The following is an 18,155-nucleotide window of genomic DNA, read 5'->3' as shown; positions in this document are numbered from 1 at the left end:
CCAAGCTCAAGACTCGAAGATGACAAGATACCTGAACCTGGTTAAGGAAGTCTGGTCGGCATTCAAATAGTTCAACGTTAGCCAAGTCCCCAGAACTGAAAACACCCATGCTGATGCATTTGCCAACCTCGGCTCAGCCCTTTAAGTTACTTCTGACTCTTCCATCCACTACTTTTTCCAATGGTCGGTCGACTAGAAAGAACCCCAATCTAAGTAGTACTGATCCCCAAAGAACTCACTGAGGTTATGGACATTGAGTCTTCCAACTCATGGATGACTCTCATCCTCAAATACTTAGAAAAAGATGAGCTCTCAGCCAGCAAGAATGAAGCACACCAATTGAGAGTCAAGGTAGCCAGACTCACCATCCATGAGGGTCAGCTTCTTAAAAAGTCATTCTCTAGTCCCTATCTCAAGTGTATTACTCCGGAAGAAACCCAATACATATTAATGGAACTCCATGATGGCGAGTGCGGGAACCACATTAGGGGACGCAGTTTAGCACATTGAGTGATAACTTCAGGATTCTATTGGCCCACTATGTGCTCGGATTCAGCCTCATATGTCAAGAAGTGTGATAGTTGTCAACGATTTGCTCATGTCTCGCACCTCCCTCCTGTATGATCCCAACTTCATCCTCACCCTTTGGCTATTTATGAAGTGGAGGATGGACATAGTTGGCAAGCTTCCAACTGCACTTGGGTAGCGAGTATATATGCTGGCAGTCACAGACTACTTCACAAAATGGATTAAGGTAGAAACATTTGCCCAAGTCCGAGATCAGAAGGTAAAAGGTTTCATCTAGAGGAACGTCATCTGTCGATTTAGAATTTCAAAAGAGATAGTTATCGACAATAGGTCCTAATTCATCAGCTCGGGCTTCAAGGACTTCTGTGAAATGTGGGGAATCAAGCCCAACTTCTCAACACCTCGAAACCCTTAGTCAAACGACCAAGTTAAGTCATATGATAAGACTGTCATGCAAACAATGAAGAAGTGCCTCTAGAAAGCAAAGTGCATGTGGGCAGATGAACCACCAAAAGTCTTATGGTCTTGCAAAACCGTCGTCCACTCGTCCACAAGTGAGACACCCTTCTCTCTTGCATACAGCTTCGAAGCAGTCATCTCAACCGAGGTATCAATCTCATCACCTAGACTCTAATGGATGAGTGAAGAGTCAAACAGCTAGAACTTATACCACAACTGGGACACTAGTGATGAGCTCTAAGAACAAGCCCAGATCAGAAATTCCATCTACTAGTAGTAAGTCACTTGACAGCACAACTGTAATGTTTGAGTGAGAACATTAAAAGAATGCGACTAGGTTCCTTCGCAAAGTATTCCAGAACACCAAGGAAATCAATGCTGGTAAACTTGGGCTTACCTAGGAGAGATCATACAAGATCACTAAGTCAGTCGGCAAAGGCTTCTACAAACTCCAATCTCCCGAGGGCAAAGACATCAGCCACATTTGGAATGACATCCATCTTTAATCAAATTCATAGTGACTTAGCATAAAAAGACTAACATCTTGAACTTTCAACTATAGTCGTTCATGTCGACTCACCCACAAGGCCCAATGCATTGAAAATTCAACTACAAATCGGACTGTTCAATTTGGCCACAAGGCCTCATCCCTTGAATTTTAACTATAGTCAGTTATGTCGACTCAACCACAAGGCCTAATGCCTTGAATGTCAACTACTAGTCGGTCATGCCAACTCAGCCACAAGGCCCAATGCCTTGAATTTGAACTACTAGTTGGTCATGCCAACTTGGCCATAAGGCTTATGCCTTCACTTTCGCAATCAGTAGGTCACGCCGACTCGACTCTGAAGGCCTAATGCCTTTATCTTCACATTCAATCGGTCATACCGACTCAGACTACTAAGCACTTGTTTTGTTGATTCGAATAGTTGCAAAAATTATAAGTCATTAATTCAACGTCAATTGGTCATACTGACAAGGCCTTAGGGCATCAATTGTGAAATAATCTCAACGATTCAAAGCCAGTCGGTCATGCCAACACGACCTCAAAACACTAAACAATTACACCTATGTTAGTTAGACCACACAAACTCGGATTCAAACAACTCAGTACATTTACAAGCAAAACTGACAGATACAAATCAATATCAACAACATATCAATTTTTTATAAAGTCTCATAAGGCTGAGTTAATTACAAAGCAATGGGCGTTCAACGCCCAAAATATAAGTCCGGCAAACAAAAAAGAAATACTTTAAGGAGCACCATGCTCTAGACGCCCAAAATATAAGTCCAGCAAACAAAAAAGAAATACTTTAAGGAGCACCATGCTCCAGATCCTCATCCTGAGTTGACTAACCCACAGATGGCTTAACTTCCTTCCCCTTACCAGCAGACGCCATCACTACCGACTCGTCCTGAGGAGTAGATTCATTCAACCTTGCCAAAGTGCTCTCCAAGTCTTCAACGAAGTCCTCCATCAAGTCTTTAGGCTCTGGCTTGACTCAATCTTCCTTCGCTCCACCGTCCCCACAAGCTGACTCAACCTCAATCTCCTCCCACGGCTTAATGTCTTTGTCAAGATTATAATAAGAAGTGTTCTCGGCCTTGTACTCTTTCATCAGCTTGGCGCGAGCTTTGATCATGGCGTCTGTGGCAATTGACTTACATCACTCCTTGAGGGCAACTAACTTCTCTTCCTTCTCGGCCAACACTTTATTTGCCTCAGCCAACTTTGACTCAACTTGTCACAACTTGGCAGTGCTCTCCTTCGATAGTTTCAACATTGAAGCCTATTGGGTGCGTAGACTAGTGTTAGACTTGGTACTTCGTAAGCGACCACAACTTTTTTAGGTAGAGAATCCCGCACAAAATCTACAAAAGTTCATAAAATTAGTTGTATACTTAAAACAAAAAAGCTCAAATCTGAGACTTACCTAAAACTTCCGAGCCATTGCCTACTCAATTGCAGCAGTCATCCCCATCTGATTCAGTCGACTCTCGTCTATGACGAGCAGAAAGGAATGGGTCAGCTTTCCCATCCCAGTTGTGTCAGAATAGACATAGGTCATCGTTAGAAGGGTGATGGTCAATTTCTTGGTGTCCTCATAAATTTGGACACTCTTCGACAATTTGGCTCTGGCCAATGATTGCCCAACTAGTGGAGTTGACTTGGTTCGCTCCACTTGAATATTTTCTCTCGACCTCGATGTAGACTCCCTCTTTCTCTTAGCTTGACACTGTACAGTTGCTTCACTCGCACTAGGGATGTCCACGTTGATGTTCCTCATCAACCTCTTTACAAAGGAAAACTCTTCAGGAGTTACGAGGTAAAGAAACGAATGCTAGAACAAGATGTGGTTACAGTAACGAATCAACAAAACACTCCACGCTTACTTCAACGAAGGAAAAGGTGTACCTTTCAATACAGTAGCTACTTCATTCTAAAGATGACTCACCTTGAACTTTGCCTCTTGCAACACCACTCTCCAATCTCTTTGCTCCTTCGGTATGGCAAGTACTTCTTAGGTGGTCTCGTCCAGTCTGTCACCACCCTGTCCGGCCTTGTTGAACGAGAGATCTACAAAATAATAAAAGATAAGACTCAGTAATCAAATTACAGAAGACAAGTAAAAATGTCACTCACCCGTGGCTCTCCAAGTGGATGGAATGTCGCCTTGTCCCCTTTCTTTGAAGACTCTTTCAACCTTTAAGAAAAAGAAATTTCTTTCTAGTTCTTATCACTTGACCTGAGGCATGTCACCAGATGGAGTCAACCATTCGAATTCCCGCTTAAAAGGAAGATTAAATCCCTATCGTACACGTGTGGTGCGATAGGTTCACCTCGAGATTTGCAACATACCATTTCCCACGCAAAGTCTATGAAACCATACATTACACGCATCCTATTCTCCCAGCACCACCAAATCGTGCTCAAACAAAACTCACCTTGCTCGGACAAGCCAACTTGAGCTCTAGTCCTCAAAGTGATGAAATCTTCCTCTCAAAGTTCATAGTCAGACTACATTCACACTCGGTTTGATCGGTCGAGTGAGGACATCTACAAAGGATGTGTCTTGCATCCTCTTGCTCAACTCAGTCAACTGAGCGAGCATAACTACAAAAAGTTACTCCTCGCATCCTATCACTCGGCTTGGTCAATCGAGTGGGCATATCTACAAAAGGGTGCACTTCGCACCTTATCACTTGACTCGGTTAGCCGAGGGGGGACATCTATGGTGAAGACACTTTGCATCATTCATCAAGACAGAACACCTTCATTCGGCTGAGGGAACACTCGCTCAGCTCGAGATACTGTCGTCTGGCATGGGTAACCTCCACTTAGATTGATTACTGTCCAAGCTAAGTATTTTTTAACTTAGACAATGGGGCGCTAACTGTATGGGCTAAAAATCATCTTGGGCTTTATCAGGCCCAAACAAATATTTTTTTACTATGTAGGCCTAAGGCCATGGCCCAATGCCGGTTGGACCAACATCAAAATTCATGTCACGAGCCAAAACGCATGGCCCAAACTCGGCCTCTCTCCATATTGGGCGTCACCATTGGTCTACCTAGGGCCAGGTCCATTGGTCAATGATAATTAGGAGACTTCCTGTTCGAGTCTTATCCTAATTCGTCCAAGATTCTATATCTTATGCGAATTAAGTCTTTTGATCCTGAAACAAGTAAATAAGGATCTTTCCTATTCACTAAACCTCTACTATTATGGACTCAAAGTCCTATTAGAATACGAAGATCCTATGACTACTGTATAAACAGGGGTCATACCTCTGTTTAGGCATTCAATCTCAATACCACCTACTTGCACCCAAGCCCTTACTCCTAAGAGTTATACACCTATGCCATGGTTCTAGTCTCCGACTAAACTTCTAGTAACCTTTCCTTCCCTTAGCCCTCACTAAATTGCACCATTGAGCCTTACTAACTTGAGCGTCGAAGTTCCTACAGTAGATACCACATAGTGTTTACATAAGCTTCACGCTTGTTTACTTTGTGTGCAGGTATAACGGATTGTCAATGGCCTCAACCTCACAGGATCAGACCTTCTTTCTGTAACCATAGATTTTAGCATCTACACTAGTATTATAATTTACGAATAGATAATCAAAAGTTAATAATACATAATATTCTACAAGGTGAAGTAAGTAAATAAATGAGAGAAAATTTTGTTTAGGGGGCATAGTAACATTTAGGTAAAAACATTATGGGTTAAAAATGAAAATTTTGAATTTCAAGGAGTATGTATCACTACAAGAAAATACACTTTTTGTATCAGAAGGTCTTTGTTATAAATTTGTTGTAAAAAGACATTTTTGTATCAAATTTGCAACGAAAACCTAACCGTTACTTAAATTGGCGTTGCAAAAAAATATGTAACAGAAATTTCTTGTTACAAATAATTATTTCCTATAGAAATTTTTTTCGTAGCAAAAAATAAAAAAAATAAAAAACCTCATTTTTTTTATATCAACCTTTTTTTTCGTAGCAAAACTTTCAACTCTTTTTTGCAATAATACTTCTTTCTTATGCAAAAATTGTTCTTTCTTTTACCACAAAAAAAATATATATATGGCAAAAAATATTATATAACATTGCTATCTACTTTTTTAACAATACAATATAATCTAATTATATGTAAGAAATAAAAACATATTTTAAAATTTTATAAAATTGGATAATTGTTAAAACCTACAAACTATATTAAAATAAGAGTAATACTACACGTACAAAGAAATCTTATAAAGACTTATGTATAAACTGATATGGCAAAAAATGAATAGAAAAGTGAATATGATGAGTTTGACTTTTTTTTTTTTTTTTTTTTTTGGTTGTAATTAAGCTTTTATAAACCAAAAAAAGAAGGGTGCCTCAAGAGGCTACAAACAGCCTGCTATTGGACAGGCTTAGAAACAAGCAGAGAAACAAACTACTCCCTAAAAGGAGCGCAACAACAAAAAGTCCTACAACTCGACATACCTAGAGTCCGAGGCTAAGATAAAAACAATTCAAACAGCCTACACAAGGCCTACAAGCACCCAACAATCAAACCCAAGAAGGGACAAAGAGTAGTCAAGGCTAGCTCAGTCCAAAGCATCAAAGGAAAATAGAGTTAGGAAGACTCCACTCAAAAGCAATGTTCCTACTATCAACCGAATCTTCAACTTTCTTCAGATCCATAGCAAGGTACCGAACAATAAAAATCACATAATCTTGGATAGAGATATGAAATTACCTTTGAATCTTCTTTCGTATCTTTCCCTCCTTAACATGTGGATCATGGCACCAAGGGCTAACTTACAAAGAATAAAAAAAAGCTTGTTACTGTTAAATCTATGAGTTTGAATTTTTGTATTCACTCTTCCATTCATTTTCTACCACATCAGTTTGTATAGAAATCTTTTTAAGATTTCTTTGTACGTCTAGCATTATTGTTAAAACAAAATAATAACAACAATCCTTATTCTAAATATTATTTTTATTTATCACTAAAATAATTATTTCACAATACAATTATGTATACATAAACAACCTACTTTATTCATCTCTCAATCCTAATAGTGTTTAAATGCAAACTTCCATTATAACATACAAATGAGGTCACTTGAAAAACTTAGGCATACACAATGAGAACATGTCCATGAAATCTTAAGGTTCAATAATAGACAAAATCTAGGAAAAGAGATTAAGCACTTCTTTCTCCTCGTCCTCCTTAAAGATAGTTGGGCAATTCACACCACTTTTTAAAACACTAGAGCCGTTCCACACCTACCCGAAGTCAAACTCAAACAAAGCTAATCCCACAAAGAAACCTTTATTAGAACAAATCATCTTATGCAAGATACATCATCTTCTCTAATCCCTTTGAATGCTTGAGGTGCCTGTAAATTAGATGAAGATGAAGTAAGCACATGTTGATAGGTTTCATGAGTGGAAGGAGAAACCTAAAAAAGCAATAATGTTACAAGGAAATTAAGGTCAAGTCACATGAGGAATATAAACATTCAATTAGTGGAAAACCTACGATTAGGGCAAATGTGTATGAGTGCTGCTCCATATAATAGTCTTCATTCTTGGAAATGAATCCTACCCAAGATTGGTTAGGTTTCACATGAAATCATTAACAATGGGTTGAAGAAGGAAATTCCCTTTAATTGCCTAAAGCATTTAAAATGTTGGCACTTAGGTTAATTTAACTTGTAAATACCATAAGCCAAGTGTTGTGCAGGAAATCCAGAGAGGATAATTCCCCATTTGGAAAAAAAATATTTAGATTGACTCGATTTGGAAGGAAAACATTCAAATTGACTTAGATTCCAACTAAGGTAGCCAAAGATCATGCAGCTTCCTAATTCTATGAATTTGAATCTCACCTTAATTCTATCATGTAAATGGCTGCTATATAAACCCCTATCAAATCATTATGGAGAAGAAAAAATTTAGAGAGATTAGGCTTATTTTTATACTCAAAACATTAATAAGATAACAGTGGATGTAGGATTCAGAGTAAACTTGCCGAACCAATTTAAAAATCCTTTTTTACATTATTGTTCTTATTCATATCTTGTTGATTTTAATTAATCACGAGTCCATTGGTTTCGATTTTGTCAAGGTCAATTGGATCACTCTAGTTGTGCGAAATTTCATAACAATAATTTGGCACAAGAAGGAGGGCCCTCCCCTTGAACACTCCGCAAAGCTCCCTCTGTTCTTCAGCAGATTCTTTTCTATCTTCTGAATCGTAAGAGATCAATCATGGTTCGTATCACCAGATCCAACTCCAGAAACATAGCCGTTACCAGATGTGAAAAAAATGAGCACGGTCAAGTTTGAATCTGGTGAAGCAGTAAACATACGAATTATAGCCCTTTGGGTTAGATTTCCAATGGTCCAAGAATCATCCAAATCAGAATCTACAGCTCAAGTTATCACCAAAACACTAAAGCATGTTCCAAGCTCATCAATGAGAGTGGGACCTCGTCACCATATCTTGATAGCTCGTCAACGAGAGCATGACCTCGTCACCATAACTCGTTAGCTCATCAATGAGAGCACGACCTTGTTGCCATAACTAGTTAGCTGGTCAACAAGAGCACGACCTTGTTGCCATAACTCGTTAGCTCGTCAGCGAGAGCACAACCTCGTCGCCATAACTCGTTAGCTCGTCAACTACAGCGTAACCTCATCAGCATAACTCGTTAGCTTGTCAACAAGAGTGCGGCCTTGTCGCCCATAACTCATAAACATGAGTGCACATCGTCAGATCGTCATTTATGAAGCTCAAAGGTCGTCATTTCTGAAACTCAAAGGATATCGTTTTTGGAGCTCATCGTTTCCAGAGTTCGTCGTTTTTGAAGCTCGACGTTTCTTAAGCACATAGTTTTTGAAGCTCGAATCGACCTCAAAAACTGGAAAGCTATTATTGTTCAAGAAATCCTGGAGAGGATAATTCTCTATTAGTAACGAAGATATTTAGATTGGCTCATTTTGGAAAGAAGATATTTAGATTTACTCTGATTCCAACTAAGATAGCCGTACGAATTTGAATGTTACCTCAATTCTATTATGTAAATATGTGTTATATAAACCCCCCTCAAATCATTATAGAGGAGGGGAAAAATTATGAAAAATTTCGTAACAAGTCTAACCCTCTTTCTCTCTCACATGCACTCTATCTCTTTTTGGTTTTTTTTTTTTTCTTAAACCATACAAAGCGTCATATAATTGTTTAATATAAAAAGCACTTACAATTAGAAACCGAAACACAAGCCTTTAGTTTAAAACAAATCATCTTTTTGCAAAATAAAGTACAAAAATATCTCTCGTTAAAACTTTAAATAAAAGTCAATCACTTCATTCAAATATTAAATGCGTAAATACAAATCTTATCTATCTTATTCAAAAATCAAAATAATAGTGAAGAAAAAAAGAAAACCAATGGTGTCACAATGGTGGTGACCACTTTTCGACTGCCACGTGAAATGGTTGCGGTTGATTAGAGATGTCGTCATCGATTGGACTGCAATTGACCAAATCTAGTCACCACTTGGCCCTCAAGTGACGACTAAATCACCCAATTGCCCCTTGGCTTGGCCTGCGACTAGCCAGATTTGGGATTTGGCTACCGCTTGGCCTACAGCTAGCTACATTTAGTTGGCGAGGGGTGAAGAAAAATAAAGAAGGGAGAGAAGAGAAGAAGAAAGAAAGAAGGAGAGAGAACAGGAAGAAGTAAACGAGGGGTAAGAGAAAAAAAAAAAAGGAGAAGAAGGAAAGAAATGATGGAGAGAAAAATGCAAATGGGGGAGAAATGAAAAAAAAATAAAAAATTAAGCTTTCTTTTTAAATTTTAAAAAGCCTAAAAATACCTTTTTAAAAACTTGGAAATATCAATCTCACTTTCATATTAGTTAACTTTAACAGAAGAATCTGAAGAACTAATAGGATCCAGGCTAAGGTTACATTTTTTAATTAAACTGAGTGGTGATATCATGATGTCGTGAAAATGATGAGGTTTGCCAATAAAACCCCTTTTAATTAGACACAGACTTAAATTTATAGTAATACTATATTCAGAGACCTTTCTCATTAACTTTTTCTTACAAATGCGACGTGTTAACTCGTAATTGGTCAGCTTGCAATGGATCCCAACTGCCCAATAATGAGTTCTGCCTGTCTAATTATAAGTTGACTAATTACGAGCTACCATATCAATGTTAGTGAAAGAAATTTGTAGGAAGTGTTTGCCAACTTATCTTTATCCCTTAAATTTATGTCTAAATTAAACTCAAATATACCTCATTAAGCTGATTAGGGTTGGGCTTGACTGTCGTGTCAATTTTAGGATCTTAATCTTTCGGGCCCCGTATCTGAAAAAAAAATTGATTGAGCTGGGCCCGTATTTAGACCCTTTGCTGCAGCGGGAGTAAAGAACTAACAGTGACTCTGGCTTTCAATTTCCCATCAAGTTCCAATACAATTTTTCTTATGCCAATTAAAAAATTAGAGAACTCCACGTAATTGAAGCACAAAATTTTCATGATACATAACAATCCATTTCACAACTAATTAATTTATTTAAAGGAAAAATAAAATAAAAGAGAGTAAAATAACTCATTCAAATTCTTCCCTTGAACAATGCTGCTATCATGAAAACAATATGCACACCTTCTACATCATGTTATGTGTGTTGTAGTTTTGTCACATTTCACACAACAATACAATGACTCATCAAATGTATATTTCCCCCTCCACCCTTATTTTGAAAAAATAATAATAATAATAATTGTAAACAAATGAAGAATATTCCCAGAGCTACACAACAATTCCACCTTATGCTTGTTAAATACAATTCAAAGAACAAAAAATCACACAATATTTAAGCACCCCACACGGTCACGCCACTCCAAAAACACAAGCGTAGCTCCATAATGTGCCAATGCACCAAACACCACAAGAACATGAAAAATCTGATGGCTATGTCCTGCAAGATCAAACCATCCAGGCTTCCATCTCTCAGGAATCCTCATGACATAGAACGCGGTTCCTGTAAGATAAAACAAGGCCATGGCGGACTCATATGCGAGAGTTATGTCCCGTTTGGGGTTGTCCCAATTCACAATCACAGCATGGACTGCAGGGACAATGCCAAAGAACCCCATTGAAGAGAACAGCAAGGCGCGAAATGCTCGAAATTTGGAGGTTGAAAGCGCCGGTGCTAGAAGTGTTACAATGGTGAACATTCCCATGGCTGTGATGCCCCCAAGGTAGATGAAATGCCATTGAGGTTCACACTGGAATATGTAGTAGATTGGGGGGAAGAATGAGGTAATGATCATGACAGTGATTCCAGTGTAGTCAATTCGCAGCAATGAGAGACTTAATTGATGAGAGTGACAAGAGAAGAGGTGGCAAATGCTGCTTGAAAGCAAGCAGAACATAGAGCCGCCTAAGAATACAAAGAATGGCCACCGTGTTACGGGCATCACCAGTGGGTTTATGTCCATTTCCGGTTGCGTTATCTGCTTCAAATCAATAAGATTTGTTGCTCCCTGGAAAGAAATCTTATGGTGTTAGCCCTGCTTTGATATGAACCAATCAATTTTATGTACTTTGAATTGTGAAATCGCCATGTTTGAAGTGACTTACCGCAAAGAAATCTTCAGAGTTATGTGAAACATTTGAAGCTCCACTAATAGGAAAAGACCTACAACAAACATGTACATAAATAAACAAAAAAAAAAAAAAGCTTGATTTGGAAATTAAGGTAAATTCTACTATAAATTAAAAGAGGTCATTGGACATCACTCGAAAATTAGATTAAATTTGGATAAGACTAGATGAACTAAACTATCTAGAGTAAAATTTTCTTTCCTTTTCACTACTTGTAACGATTTATTCAAGAGTCCTCAATTACTTTTCTTGGTAAAAATTAGTATAATATTGGTTTCATAAAACAGGACAATGAATTATAAGTAATTGTTTTTCTTTCAAGCTTAAAATGATTATTTAATTTAGAAGCAAAGAAAATCTAGAAAAATAAAATCAGTCCAAATTATATCAAAAAAATTACTAATTAAAGAATATAAGAAGAATTTTATTCAGACCTTGTCAGTAAGCTAATGAGATCCGATATTTGAGGTATTTCCATCAAATTCGCCATAGCCAATCCCAGAAAAAGAATAAAACCAATTAAATGCCTGAAAAATTACGAAATCAAGATTAAAATTAAGAACAATTAGAAAGACAAAATAACCATTGAAAGAAAATTGATTAAGAAGATGGAAAGAAACTGGAAATTAACTTACGTCCAAACATTAAGTGTTTCATTATGCCAACGAAATATGCTAAAGAAAGCTTCCTTGAGAGGCCAATTAGCTCTGTAATAATTAAGTATGAACTCGTTATCTTTCAAGTAGTCTGGTAATTCCCAGAACGACACCAGTGCATACCGTTTGGATTTGTTACTGCAGCTCTCATGGTGATGATGATGATGAATAACATCCTTCTTATCAGGAGAGGGATGAAGGGTATCTTGATCCATATTGTTCTTGGTCTTTCTCTTGATGAAAATAGCTTCGTCTCTGAAAGACATAGTGAGCGAGAGAGAGATGAAATGAGGATGAATTGAGAAAAGATTTAAGAAAGTATAGATGGATTAGCTAACTGTACCAACTGCAGCATTTAAAGAGCTCCCTTACTCTGGATACGACAGCTTGATTTGGGGTACATGCAATTAAGCGTGTACAAGTGAAAGTTGTTAGGTTAACAATAAATATGATAATATGAACGAATGAACAAGTGGCCGAATCTACCACAACATCTCTTCCAAAATATGCCTTTTTTTTAATGCTTCTATTTATTTCTTAACTCAGAATATAGTGTTATTAATTATATTGAAATACAAATATTAAATTATGGTTTCAAAGGATATAGTATTCTATTATCTATATACATAAAACTATGATAGTTTTTTTTTATTCTAACTCAGAATATGTAAAAAGTTAATAAAATTCACTTATTTGATCATTAATAGTACAACTTTGGTTTGAAAATTTTAGAAAGTAATATTTTCTAGATATTTGAAGAAATTATACTTTAAGGAAATGAATGTGATATTATAAAATTGCATTTGATAAATTGTTTTGATCTTGATTATTTTTATTTTGTTTTGTCAAAGTAAGAAATAAAGTTAGGCTAACTTATATTAAATTAAAAAAGGAAATTTCAACCTAATTAAACTCAAAGAATTTATATAAACCTAATCAAAAGTTAATAAGCTACTAGATATTTAAATCTAAAGTGGTCATTAAAGGAATATTCTGGACGTTATCCCTAGGTAGGGCCGTAGGGATGGACCCACGTTGGGCCAATGGGGGCTACTGACCCCACTGAACCAGCATGCCCTTTAAGGCCTTGTATTGTATATATAAAAACATGTTAAAATGCATTTATAATTTAGTATAGCTTACTTTTAAATTATTACCAGTGGGTCCTCAGAAAATTAGGAAACTTATGCTAAACTATAAAAATTTTGTTAGGAAATATATTATATATCATTTTGTTTTAATTGGCCACCTGAATTTTTTACACACCTAAATTATTATTTATTTTAGTTCCTTAGTAGATGATCATCTCTATATTTAAAGTTATTATGTAAGACATTTTATTGATAGATTTCCAAAATTATAATTTTTAAATTCTTTATTATTTTATAGTTGGGGACTCTCCTCATAGCTTTATTTTTTCTTATACAAATCTTAAGATTCACTTATTATATATTACTCTCTCCTAAAAGAGGTTTCTGACTCTTTTTTTTTATTATTTTTTTTTAACTTTGAGTATTTATTCAGTTTTATTAATTTATCAGGTATTAAAAATTTTCTTTTTTGATATGTAACCATATATTAGATTGAATTATCAAAAACTAAGTGTTGATACAAAAATTTGTACCAACTACAGTGATTCGATCGACCTTGGTGGGATCAAAACTGGTGTGTGTGTGATTATGGATATTCAGCAATGAACAAATAATGAATGTAAAGAAGAAGATGACACAGAGATTTTTAAAGTGGTTCAGCAAGATAAACTATTAAGCTTACGTCCACTGTTCTTTGTATTTGCTGTGAGAGCTTACAGTCTAAGTTCTAGCATAATTTCCTAACCCATTTTTAATCATTTTAGGGGGTTTATATACAAAGTTTGTATAAGTAGCAAGAGCGAAATTAAAGGGATTACAATTAAATTGAAATATAACTCCGATATTCTCGCGATTGGGCGTTGTGATTGCGTAAGGATTGTTGTCAATTTGATCATTCCTGTAATATCTGGGATTTGAAGTTATCTGGGAATTGATTGAATGATTATTCGGATTGTTCGCAACTAGCTTGTGTTGGGTTGAGCTATATCTCGATGAGCTTATGTTGGGCCGGACAACCAGTATAGTCAGATTGATTCTGGGTCGAGCTACTACCTCGCAACTCCCCGAGCTTGGTGGAAAAAATCACTCACAACATCTACCCCCTAGTGTTCAATGCTCGTTTTGAGCTTCAAAGACTATTGCTCAATTTGATACTAAGCTCGATGTTGTCAGTAGGCCATCAAATATAGGCTCGGTCAAGCTCCAAGGGTCGTCCTTGAGCCTGGTCGACGTACTTCTCACTTGGATCTTCATTCTTCTATGATACCTGATAAACTTAGAATATGAAAAGTTAGGGAATTATGTAAATTCCATGCGATCATGTCACATTAAATGAGACAGCCTTTGGAAGTCATGTTTCGTCACGCGTGGGCGACTACAGCTGCCTACGAGCGGAGTCGAGGCAACGTGCGACGACAGTTATGATTGTAGCAGTTTGAAGGTTCGTCGCCCCTCGCGGATGGATGACACGTGGCCACGTCCAAAGGCTAGGATTACTCGATGAATAGAAGGTCGAGATTCACTGTAGATCGATGGCTACAATCAAACCCCTCCTTTTCGTCTCCGATGCAAGCCACTATAAAAGCAAGCGAAGTTGTCAAAAACTTATCTTGCAAAAATTCTTTGACATCTTTCGCTTATTCCATTGTCGCTGCATTGTCGTGACGGTGTTCTTTTCGACAAGTTCTTCCCATTCTCTTATTCCGATAAGATTTCCTTCCTTCTCGTTAATTGCTTTCTTGATTTTCGCGGCTAAGGGTGCCATTATCGTGGCCACATTGAGCCTTTTAGGGCTTTACTAGGGTTTTCAAGCGCATCTCCGACAACCTTGGGCTTTAGGAGAGTTTATCACAGTGGGCGTCGAAACCCTGGGTAGGTCGCATGTGCTCGTTGTGTGGCACGAGCTATCTTGGGTGCCTGAACTGAAAGCAAGTGTGGATTGGTCGCCGAGTTTTTCGAGCTCTGACACATGTTTGCTTTTGTTTTAGGTACCTAGGAACGAGCTATAATTATGTCTTCTTCCAACTGTCACACGGTTGATCGCATGTTTGACTTAGTCATAGGCTCAGCAGTCCTTAGGGTTATAATTCCCGAGGTCTCCAAGGAAATCGTCACACGGAGCTCGGACCCCAACATGGCAGGCTCGTCTGATTGTGTCTCAGTGCAGCTGGCTTATCGTAAGCGGTCTCTAGTTTATAGACTACAGAGGGAACCACAATCCTCAATTAATGTCAAGGACCTGAGGCGCATAAGAAAGGTTTATGCGTCGTAACTCAATTTAATCGTTCCCGGGGATTCTTCTCAAAAGAATCCTCCACCTGGGTGAGTAACGACCTTTGAGACCCTCTTGAGATGCGGGGTATCTATTCCCCCTTATTATTTTATTAATAGCGTTCTAAGACGGTTCAACATCGTTCCTTTCCAGCTGTCCGCGAACTTATACGTCATAATCATAGGTCTGTATATAGAATATATGATTGTCGGTATGGGCGAGCCATCCGTCGAGGAGCTTGTCCATCTGTATAGACTAAAGAAAGGGAAAGACCAGATATACTACCTTTCCAAGGCGATGAAGGTGCGTTTCAACGTACTAGTCGACGTCCCGAAGAAGGTCCCACATTGGACTCACAATTTTTCTTTTATAAGGCTTGGGAGATCGGTGTTTTCGCTTCAGAAGCGAGTAAGACTTCAGACTTCTAGTGCGTGTGAAGGTCGCTTTCAAGCTTTATGTTTAAACTAACTAAGTTGCTTTCCTTTGTAGTTAACGTCAAACAAAACTATCTCCCTGCTACGAGCTTGGAGAGGCTCTAGCGATTCAGCAACCTTCCCAACGGATAGCGTAACGTCAACAAGATCATCATGCTTCCTTACTTGAGAGCATACAACTTCTATTGGGTCGATGCCAAGTTTCTCACCAAAAAGGTTAAGTTACCGTTTGCTCGCGTAGATAGGTTGCTCACTGTTTGCTTCTCTTTTTTGCAGAAATATGGACTGATAAGCCATAGCGCCTTAAGAAAAAGGCAGCAGCTTCAACGGTTGCCTAAAAGACATTGGTTGCTTTGGCGATGAAACAGCCCATTGATATTGCCAACGTAAAACGTGGCAGGGGCAAGCTTGGGGAAGGCCTAAACGCGAAGAAGCCCGCAATTTCCTCGAAGGCAGTTGGTGGGAAAAGTGCCCTTGAGCCCCAAAAGGGGCTGGCAAAGAAAACACCCGAGCTGATCGGAGGGTTGGGGAAACAAAAGGCACCTAAGTAGCATGACGGCTCGAGTAAGAAGAAATCAATTGAGCCTCTGGGGGGCTCAGGTAAGCAAAAGGTGTCCGAGCAACAGGTTGACTTGGGTAAGGAGGTTATTGTGCAGGTTGGAGGCCTAAAGAAATCAGCGGCAAAGAAGAAGTCCACAACTGCAGGCGAGGCTACTGCTATTAGGGGAAGTAAGTCTGACTCATCTTGACAGGGAAGCAAAAAGATGGACGAGGCGACCCGGGCTACGGTCGATGCTTTGATCGACCAACTTTTCGACCACATCAACATTAAGGCTGAAACGGCCAGAGATGGCGTCACCTTGCGAACATTCAAGGGTGTCAGGGATTCATCTCCCACCAAGATGTTGGCCTGGGTGTGCAACTATACGACTAAGGTACTAGTAGTCTGCCTTATTTGCATTTTATGTACACTTTCAGTATTTCTTGCTAACTTTCCTTCCTTTATTTAGGCTGCCATGGCGAGCAGACTTCTCTATGACGAGTGTTATCCTACATTGGAAGGTACCCACACAGGATGGCGGTAGGCGGAGATGGTGAAAGAGGATGATTTGGCCAGGGCTGAGTTGCGAAGAAGGCAAATGAGGTAAAGCAGACCGAGCTTAAGCGGCTCAAGGAGGAGATGGCAGCCTTCGAGGTCAAGGAAAGAGAATTCCTTGACAAGCTCTAAGCAAGCGAGGCTATGCGAGCTAAAGCTGAAGCTGAAGCTGAAGCAACCGAGGTTGTGAAGAATTTGGTACAACAGCGAGGTGCTAATAACAAGCTGAATTTTGAGCTTTCCTCGGCCCAAAAAGTTGTCTCGGATTGGGAGGCCAAGTCCAAACAGACCTCGCTCGACCTTGCTTAAGAGGTGGAAGGTCAACGGAAAGCTGAAGCTAAGGTCGGGCAACTTAGGCTTCAAGTTGAGGAGTTGAATGAGGCCATCACTACTTGGGCTTGGTAGACGTCAGTCTTCCTTGTGCAAAAGTTATGGGAAGCCTACCCTTTAATCGACTTCCCTTTCCTTCTACGAGCTTATTAGGGGGAGGTCAATAGGATGAAGACCGAGGGTCAAGGAATGGCCTACGTATACTTGAATGACTCAAAGGATGATGGTGAAGGCTAGGTTAAAGTCAAGAAAGGTAAAGAGGAGATCGAGCTCAAGTAAGAAGTCGAGGATTCGGCTCCCCTAGCTACACTTTCCCTGGTCAAGGCTCCCAACCTTGAAGAGACCGCTATCATTCCTTCCGTCCAGAAACCATCTTTTCCAGTTGGCGGCGAGCTCCCTGGACCGAAGATGATCCGCCTGCACCTCCAACTGCCCGAAAGATCATTGCATATTTTTCTTTTTCCTTTCTTTTTTTTTGGTTATATTGTAATCAAACTCATTTATGAATAAAAGATATTTTAGTATATCCTTGTCGAGCAAATTTTTCATAATTCTGTAGAGTCACTTCAGTCGTCCTAACTAGACTTGTCATAAAAAATCCGAATTTGCTCCAAGTTACGCGTAACTCACTTCTTGAAGAGCTTTTTTGAATGTATGCGAGGACATCTTATGCGACAAACAACTCCAATTTCGGATCCATTGCCCATTTCGAGTTATGGTTGCCAGCTTAAGGCCGATTTCCTTCAACTTGTTTTTCTTGAATTTTTTTTTTCAAGTTTAACTTTGTCAATTCGGGTATTTTATCCTTATAGAGTCAGATTTTGGCATGGCTTATTGAGATAAACTGCCTTTTTTCTGGACTCTTGACTTCGAGTTCCTTGATCGCGTAGGTTGCGATTTTTGAAGTAATGAATAATGAGTGTTAAACAAGTAAAAATAACAATGATGAACAAAGAAATATTTTGAATAATAACTCACCGTGAACGGCCTTACAATGAATGATGAAAAAGAAAGACATGGCTATAACCCAAGCTGCTTATTGGTAATATATTTGCAAATGTTCGATGTTCCAGACTGGCAATATTGCTTCCCCATTGA

At 38.6% G+C, this 18,155-nt stretch overlaps 1 protein-coding gene across 1 annotated transcript; it reads right to left on the bottom strand.

Moving 5' to 3' along the window:
• Window positions 1-10,115: 10,115 nt before the first annotated feature.
• Window positions 10,116-12,173, bottom strand: LOC116108382 (heptahelical transmembrane protein 1). Its single transcript, XM_031394631.1, has 4 exons — window positions 11,814-12,173; window positions 11,613-11,705; window positions 11,155-11,212; window positions 10,116-11,057 (listed from the first exon to the last, which is right to left on the bottom strand). Exons 1-4 carry the CDS (start codon window positions 12,098-12,100, stop codon window positions 10,374-10,376), a joined length of 1,122 nt encoding a protein of 373 aa, XP_031250491.1. The 5' UTR covers window positions 12,101-12,173; the 3' UTR covers window positions 10,116-10,373.
• Between the last annotated feature and the right edge of the window lie 5,982 nt (window positions 12,174-18,155).

This window comes from Pistacia vera, unplaced genomic scaffold, assembly GCF_008641045.1.
Source record: "Pistacia vera cultivar Batoury unplaced genomic scaffold, PisVer_v2 Contig563, whole genome shotgun sequence".
In the NCBI taxonomy this organism is placed as follows: Eukaryota; Viridiplantae; Streptophyta; class Magnoliopsida; order Sapindales; family Anacardiaceae; genus Pistacia; species Pistacia vera.
The sequence above is the reverse complement of the archived record's forward strand: the minus strand, read 5'-3'. Positions and strand labels throughout refer to the sequence as shown.